At 37.6% G+C, this 8,760-nt stretch overlaps 1 protein-coding gene across 1 annotated transcript; it reads right to left on the bottom strand.

Annotated features, from left to right (window-relative positions):
- Positions 1-4,684: 4,684 nt before the first annotated feature.
- On the bottom strand, positions 4,685-8,536 carry LOC147549742 (binding partner of ACD11 1-like). Its single transcript, XM_086666524.1, has 8 exons — positions 8,225-8,536; positions 8,023-8,123; positions 7,738-7,813; positions 7,534-7,605; positions 7,386-7,451; positions 6,425-6,756; positions 5,863-5,986; positions 4,685-4,985 (listed from the first exon to the last, which is right to left on the bottom strand). Exons 1-8 carry the CDS (start codon positions 8,228-8,230, stop codon positions 4,968-4,970), a joined length of 795 nt encoding a protein of 264 aa, XP_086522650.1. The 5' UTR covers positions 8,231-8,536; the 3' UTR covers positions 4,685-4,967.
- Between the last annotated feature and the right edge of the window lie 224 nt (positions 8,537-8,760).

Genomic DNA, 8,760 nt, shown 5'->3' with positions numbered 1-8,760 from the left:
CTCATTTACGGAGTTCGATGCGAAAACATCGTGAAAAAGACCTACTTGAGGGGCATTTTGGTCATTTTAATGACAAGAGTATTCTGGTCAATATTAGTGCTCATGTGAAACTAGAATTCAAGACGAACTCGTGGGCGAAAACGGAAGTGAAATCGGAATCCGGATGCGAAAACTAGAGATGGTCAAAGTTTTGGTCCAAGTTGGTTGACTTAAGAGCATCCCGAGACACGTGGCGCAGATTGAATGGTGAACCCGGAGCAATCTGTACATGAACGGTATTCTTTCGGTATTCACTTGGGGCACGCGGGATAATTTAGGGACTGTGACTGGTGGATGATTCGGTGTATGAGGAAGACTAACTCTCGGTACTCCATATCCCATCCGACGGATCGTAAACGACGCGCGAATAGAAACTATTCTTTCTTTCTCTCTCTCTCTCTAACGTGAATAGAAACCAGATAAAAGAGAGAAACTATTCTCTTAATTGGTTTTGATTTTCTTCTACAATAGAGATGGGTGATTTAAACAGTAAGAGGGAGAATCCCGGCTTCTTAGGAACTGTTTAAAAACAGTTTAGAGAGAGAGATGGATCGGGAATCGAATCCAAAACAGAAAGGAGAACTCGGATTCGACAGAGAGGGAGATTGGATTTGTTTTATTTTGGGTCTATAAAACAGGAGAACAACAGAGAGAAAGGGGGATCTCTCGGCTGGGGGGTTCATCTTCCCGGAGCTCAACCCTAACAGAAATTATTAGAGAAAGAGAGAGAGGAGAACAGAGAGGAAATGGGTTTTATAGAACAGAACAGAAAAGGAGAAAAGTAGAGAGAGAGAGAGAGAAACCGAGAGCTTAACTGTTTAGTTTTTCTTGAATTTTTTATTTTCCTTTTGTTTCCTCTGCATCTTAGTGAGAGAGAAAGAGAGATTACAGAGGAAGAAAGAGAATTAGAGAGAGACAGAGAGATTAATATGAGAGTTATTGTAGAGAGAGAGAGAGAGAGAAACAGAAACTTGGTTTTAAGAAATTAATTTGATTCTTCGTGATTTTTGATTTCTTTTGTTGTTTTCTACTTCTTAGTGAGAGAGAGGGAGATTACAGAGAGAGAGAGAGAGATTACAGAAAGAGTGAGAAAGAAACAGAAAGTTTAGAGAGAGAAAGAAGGTTGAAGAAGATGAGAAAATAAATTTCCCAGAGGGAAACCATTTCCGGGAAGACGAGAAAATCGTTTTCCCAGAGGGTGCGTTTGGCAGATTTCTCGGAAAATCAGAAGGAAATCACTTCCTTAGGCTCTGTTTGGTGGGAAAAGCGCAGAAAAGTTAAGTTTCTTTCTTCTTTGTCTTATATTAATTCAAATATTTATCGTTTCTAGCATGAGTAGCTAAATCTTTTATATCTAGGGTTTTAGATGAAGTCATAATAATTATTTTCTCGATAAATTTATTAAAGTTTTTACCATTTTAACGATAAAATCTTCCGGGGTTTTAGACCGTTCATGGACTAAAACTTGAGTTATATAAAGAACTCTCTAATTAGATCAAAATTAAATTGTCGTTAGAATTATTAGGAAGACGAATTCGAAAACCCTAGGTTCCCTTTTTCTGAATACCGACTTATTTCTTTATTTATTTTTGAGTTTTATATTTTATTTTTATTTTACCACCATCAAACCATTTTTAAATATCAATAGTTTTAAGGTTAGAATTTAGTTTAACTTAGTCTCTGAGGAACGAAACGGTCTTACCGGAACTATTACTTGACGCCCGTATACTTGCGGGTGGAGGAGACCTTTTAGGGTAACCTTTTAGGCCTATCAGTTATCGGCTATGGTGTACGGAAGGCAAGAAGTTTGTAATCAGCAGAGATGTGGTGTTTGATGAGTCGTCTATTGTAGCTATGGCGAAAGCTACAGTGCCTAGTTGTGGTGATGTTGGCTCTACTAAAGCTCAAGTAGTGGAAGTAGAAGCCGAAGACCAACGGGTTTCTAGGAATCATGATCAGGTGGAGCATCAGGATAATACTCAGGATGAGGAAATTGATGAACCCGATCATGAGGAGGTTCAAGGGGAAGGTACACAAGTTTTACAACAACAGCAGGATGTTTCGGTACACACTAGGCCAAAACGGTTATATAAGCCGGTACAGAGGTTAGGGTCAGACAAACCTCTTAGGCATTACGGGCATGCAAATCTGGTTGAATATGCACTCTCGGTGGAAGACGACGAGCCGGTCACCTTAAAACAAGCTATTACCGCGGCGGAAAGAGAGAGTTGGTTGGTTGCTATGCAAGAAGAGATGGAGTCTCTTCACAAAAACAAGACATGGGAGGTTGTCCCATTGCCCGAAGGTAAGTCTGTTATTGGTTGTAAATGGGTGTGCAAGAAGAAAGAGGATTCTTCTGAAATCAAGGGTACAAGGTATAAGGCAAGACTAGTGGCCAAGGGTTATGCACAGAAAGAAGGGGTCGACTACAATGAGATTTTCTCACCGGTCGTGAAACATACTTCTATTCGGGTGCTATTGAGTATTGTTGCTCACAGTGATCTTGAGCTGGAACAACTCGATGTTAAAACCGCTTTCTTGCACGGTGATTTGGAAGAAGAAATTTATATGGCTCAACCTGAAGGATACAAGGTTGAGGGCAAAGAAAATCAAGTATGTCGTTTGAGGAAGTCTCTTTACGGATTGAAACAATCCCCTCGCCAATGGTACAAACGATTTGATTTTTTCATGCTAAAACATGGTTTTCGCAGAAGTGACTATGATTGTTGTGTATACATCAAGAAGCTTCGCGAAGGTGACTTTGTTTATCTCCTTTTGTATGTGGATGGCATGCTTATTGCTTCTCGAAGCATGGTGGAGATAGATAAGTTGAAATCTCAACTCAGTCAAGAAATTGAGATGAAAGACATGGGCGCTGCAAAGAAGATACTGGGAATGGAGATTAAGAGAGAGCGGTCAAGTAAGAAACTATACTTGAATCAGAAAGGTTACATCGAACGAGTAGTTTCTCGATTCGGGATGCAGAATGCGAAGGCGGTGTCAACACCTTTGGCACCACACTTCAGGCTCTCGGGAAAACAATCTCCCACTATTACGGTGGAGAAGGATCATATGGATCGTGTACCGTATGCTAGTGCAGTTGGCAGTTTGATGTACGCTATGGTGTGTACTCGTCCAGATATTTCACAAGCGGTCAGTGTGGTTAGTAGGTTTATGGCAAACCTGGGGAAGACACATTGGGAAGCTGTGAAGTGGGTCTTGAGGTATCTAAAGGGTACAGTTGATACGAGTTTGTGCTTTGGTGGAGACACATGTCAGGTAAGCGGTTATGTTGACTCAGATTATGCTGGCGATCTAGATAGTAGACGATCTACTACTGGTTATGTATTTAGGGTACATGGTGCTCCAGTTAGTTGGCGATCGATGTTACAATCTACAGTTAGTTCGCCCGAGGACGTAGGCTTTAGGCCGAACTTCGTTAATTCTGTTTGCATATTTAGATTTTGGCTTAGCTTTTCCATTGATTTTCATAGTCGGATCAATTTCTAGGATAGGTTCGATAGCTTCCGCGACTTTTAGTACTAACAACCCTGTACTGAACTATTTTACCATCTCAAGATTTAGCAAACAAACTCAAATACATAAAAATACGTAGGGAGTCAAATAGGTCAAAGTGAGAGTTAATCTTACTTTATTGTTAAAAAATCACTTAATTTTGTGTTTGATAGCAAAAAAAAGGAAATTGTTTTCTCTCGACGGATGCTAACTTTTATGTTTTCCATGGTATAGATTATGTGGGGAGGCATAAAACTGTGTTATGTAGAATTACGGGGCTATAATATGTGCCAGCAAAACACAGATAGTTCTATCAAATGTGTAATCTCAACATTTGAAGATAAATTTGGAAGGTGTAATCTTAGACAAGGGCTTGAAAATAAGTTCGGGACATAAAATCTCACCCTTTAAGATAAATTTGGGAGGTATAATCTTAGTCGTTGAAGTGGATTTGAAGATCAAAAATGTAAAGAAGGAGATGCAACAGGTTAAGTTCCATTACATCAAGAGGGACCAAAATACTCACGCTGACAAGTTAGCAAAATGGGCGCGTCGAAAGGAAAGAGTTAAAAAGTGGAACTGTATCCCGTATTTTCTTCTTAATATGTATTGTAATGAGACTCTGTATTAGTTTAATAATATATATACTTTTAACAAAAAAAAAAAAAAAAAAAGTGGATTTGAAGATAATTTGAGCGACATATTCAATAAATTTGTAAGGTGTAATCCTAGTCATTGAAGAGAATGGTATATTCTAAATAAAGTATACTACATTTAAACATTGTTTGTCGGAGCTTACATGGCTGAGTTACTAGGTCCATATTAGCTAGTCTCAACAAAAAAAAAGGTCCATATGCGCTTTGAAACCCATCAATTTCCACATAAATGAAGACTCCAGTGAAACAAAAATCTCTACCCACATAAAAGAAGGAAACATAAATTTTCCAAGCCAGAGGAGCAACAATAATGGAGGTAGACATTATCCAAGAATGAGAACTGTATACAACCAATTAGGGTTACAGATCTTCTCCATTATAATATGATGTGATAATTTTCGATCTTGTCTTAGCTACCATTAATGGAATCATATAAACAGAAAAGAAGAGGTTGTAGATTATCATGAATTAGCTTTGTTCTGAGAAAAACAAATTTAGTTTCATTAACAATTTGGAACGATGTCGGAGTTTGCAAATTACACAAAAAACCTGGATGAGTACATAGTATAAAATAATAATGGAATGAATAATCTTACCACACGATGAACCTTCACCACAAACTAACAACACAAATGCAAGAAGCAAACACAATCCGAAGCATGCAACTTTCAAAACGCAGACTTCTGATTTCTCCATGTGGGTTTAAAGGATGAAGACTATATGGATTATCAGATTTTTTTTCTTGAATCTAGATATTTATGCAACAATAGGATTCTGCATTCAAAAAATATAAGAAAAGTTAAAAATCATGTGGACGCTGAGTAAAAATCACCTTTCGATATTCAGAAGTGTTATTCTGTATAAACTTGTTTAAGAAAAGTACTAGGTTCCTGCCACTTTTAATGGCGAAAATCAGGTGGCGAAAGAAAAAGGGCTATAGTGTTGCCGTCCTACCACTTGTATTATAGTACAGCTAGGACTATCATTTAGAACAATCTTCCAGAGATTCTCATGTTCAAACAAGGACTCAAATCCCAAAAGTCCGAACTTGGTCTAAAACTCTATAGCAAGGAAATCAACTTATATTCAATGGGCTGCAAATAGATTGAATACTTATAGTCAAAAGGTTTGCAATTTTGAAAAACTTGTAGAGGTAAACAACTAATACTGGTCGAAACCTAGGCTTGTTTTTCCGCTTCCAATTATCTGTGTAAAACTTTGCAGTAAGCTTTTTTATGAGTATTTGAAAACAAGTTTGGGAAGTTTTAAAAGGGCCCCCCATTCTTGTTAAAAGGGCCCCTCTTGTGAATTCGGTTCACAATTCGGTCCGAGTCCATCGAAATCACAAAATAGGCTATTGGAGTAGAAATTCGGTGGGCTAGGACCGAGAGGTCTCTTGTACAATCGGTTGGCTCGGGCCGAAACTTCTCTTGTGAATTCGGTGGGCTCGTACCGAATTCACAAGGAGGGGCCTTTTAACAAGAATGGGAGGGCCCTTTAAAACTTCCCAACAAGATTTTTTTTTTGATGAAGTCCCAACAAGTTTTTGGACCAAACCAAACAAGTTTCCGGGGCATATCTTGGATTACTTCTGAGGTTCCATTGGGAACTAGAAAAAGATTTAATCACGTTGCACATTTCTAAAACTTACATTCGTTCTCAAATTTGATACAGCTGACTGAAACTTTTCTCTTGTTTTCGTGCCCATGACCTGCCCAGTTTTTGCTACCTTGCTGAAAGCACCACTGAACCAGGCTGCTCCTGCAGTTACATATCTATCATGGAAAAGCAAAAAATTAAAATCTAACTGCAAAGCAAAACCAGATTTATCAAAGAAGCCACTAAACAAATGAACAAGGCCTCATATACAGAATGTCAGGGAGCGGTCTATTTGTTCGTAACTGGTAGTTTGAGACTTAACATCCTTTCTTAGTAAAATATCGTTCAATAAATGAAACAAACACAAAGAAAATAACCAAAAAGATTATTTTTCTTTAACTGGAGGCTCAATTTTGTTTTCTGCATTTTAATTGCAAATATGTTTATTTGTGATATCGAAATTGATAGCTGACAAACCACGCCCTTTACTCATATGAACAAAGAGGCCCAAATACAAAAGGATACATTATAGTCCATTCATTAACTACAATTTTGAAGTAAATGTTTACAGTTTAAAATAGAAAGAAATTTTTTCATAAAGTGGCGTCATATACCTGCTCGTTTTGACAGCTGAGCCTGTGTTGTTCAACTTGCGCTCAGCTGCAGTTAAAGCAGCCATTGTTTTATCTGATACATGCAACTTTTGATCCACCGACTTCACTTTTTCATTAACTGTGGAAATCCCGACAATCAATTTCTCAGTTAGGCCAACCCTCTTATCAAAGGAGGCAACCCTCTCGGATGCACTAGCTATCAACCGATGCTTCTCATCAAATGCTTTTGCTCTGTTTACTGCTTCTTGTCCAATGGCTGAGCCCTTAGCCAGCATAGTTGCAACAACATCTTGAGCTTTATTGACATATACCCGTTGAGGAGAACTAGTACTCTGCAAGAAACAACAAAACCCACATATGTTCATTAAACTGAAGCCAAAGTTGAAGAAGTAGACCAATGTTACCTGGAAAGCTTTATCATTCCTGTACATGGTAGCTACCATGTAAGTATGTGGTATGGTAGTACCTCTTTGGTACATTCAGCCGCTTTTAAGTTTTGGACTATGTCTTTCTAGAATTAGTAAGATTTCGATCTTTGATCACTCAAACGGAGAAACGTACATGTTTCCACCCAACCAAAACGGTATGAGGAATTCAGTATGTGGTACAAGGAGGGGGGGGCTAGTAGCTTTAGACATACACATGGAACTATGGAAGAGAACATGACAAATGCAGGATAATTGACTCAGCATTCGGTGTGATACATAAGTAGCGGAATGAAGGATGGGGGTCAATTCTGAATATAAGCTAGTAATATTTTTATATTAAGGTTTGGCCTATGAGATAACCAAAGAGAGATTATCGAAGGTTGAATCTGATAATCATAAAGGTGCATAAACCTAATCCAATGTCCTGGCCAGACCCACAGTTTCTCAGACATTTAAAAGGTAAACCTATTGTATACTCATAGACAGTAAATTTTACGACAATTTTAAGCATAACTGAACAGTTTTATTGATACCTCAGTAGTTGTTTGTGGGTACTCAGCAGGAGCCACACTCACAATTCCGTCCACTACTATCACGTCCTACATAACATTGTGAAGCACTCTAAGAACACCCTTCGGACTCAAAAAAGATGTTTAAAGTAATTATATAAGAGAAGCTTACCGGCTCTTCAACTTTGGGTACATAGTTTTCAACTGGACTTATACTCACAATCTGGTCGACTATCGTTGCTCCCTGCACAAAACACAACAAAATATATGTATATATAAGTTGGGGTAGCATCTCTTGTGCATTTCTCTTCTTTAGGTATACTCATTCAATCTCTCAAAACTATGCTCAAAGGTTCTTTTAAGAATTTCATATTACCGATAATAACAGCGCAATTTCGAGTGCCTTTGGATCTTTAAAAGTGACAAATGCAGTTTTTGATTGCCCAATACCACTGCCAACAAAAACCCACAACCATAAATTAGCTAAACTGGAAACAAATAAAAAAAAAAAAAGGAAAAACCTTTAAGAACAGCAAAAGTCCTAAATAAGAAACCCTAATTACCTAATAGAGTTTAATTAAATATGTTAAACAACCCTCAAATAAAATAAATATACAATAATCAGATTAATTACAAGAATGGGATTAAGAAAAGAACATACTGAATCTGAATGTGTTCAATGTCTCCTGAAAATGAGAAAAATTCAGCAATTTCTCTTTCTCCTGCTAGATCTGAAACATGACCTACTTGAACTGTTCTAGTCTGAAACAAATAGACAAAAAAAAAAACAAGAAAGAAATTAAATAAGAAAGATTATCACCATATCAAGATAGAACTTCAATCAAGGTTTTAATCTCTCTCACCTGCATTTCTGTAAAAGAAATAACAAAATCTATCTCTCTCTCTCTCTCTCTCTCTCTCTCTCTCTCTCTCCAGTTTGTAGAAGTTCAGAAGAAAAATCAGAAGGTAGCTTAGCAGATAATTAGGAACAAAAGCACGAGGTTGTTATGAGTCTTTGGCCAAATTACCCTTACCCTTTTTCTTTCTTTTCTTTAAGGGTCCGTTTGATACGTGTGAAAATGTTGGATGTGAAAACCATTTTTTTTATGTTGGGAAAGAAAACCAAGTTCTTCTTCTCCATTCTTCTCTGCCCCGAATCTCATCTTTCCTATCCCAAAATCCAATTCGATCTGAATTGGTGTTTTAAGGTGAAAATGATGATATTCATTTATTAATTCTCGAGTCTGAAATGTTAGAACTCGTTAATCTAAGGTTAGTTGGACCCTGATTCTCGTTATATCCCTTCTTCGGCAAGACATCTGAAACTAAACATAAGATGATATCTCATGATGTAGTACCCAGCGAGGAAACATCACTATCTTCCCCACCAAACCATACT

This window comes from Eschscholzia californica, unplaced genomic scaffold (assembly GCF_041429995.1).
Source record: "Eschscholzia californica isolate CP2 unplaced genomic scaffold, dmEscCali1.0.p SCAF_3, whole genome shotgun sequence".
Classification (NCBI taxonomy): domain Eukaryota; kingdom Viridiplantae; phylum Streptophyta; class Magnoliopsida; order Ranunculales; family Papaveraceae; genus Eschscholzia; species Eschscholzia californica.
Note: the sequence above shows the minus strand (reverse complement) of the source record. Positions and strands in the feature narration are given on the sequence as shown.

What these genes read in the sequence shown, in the direction of transcription:
- LOC147549742 (XM_086666524.1), bottom strand. An exon ending in AAATTGCGCTGTTATTATCG is followed by an intron (nt 7,606 to 7,737) that starts GTAATATGAAAT and finishes TGTTTTGTGCAG; the next exon opens with GGAGCAACGATAGTCGACCA. An exon ending in ACCCACAAACAACTACTGAG is followed by an intron (nt 6,757 to 7,385) that starts GTATCAATAAAA and finishes TGTTTCTTGCAG; the next exon opens with AGTACTAGTTCTCCTCAACG.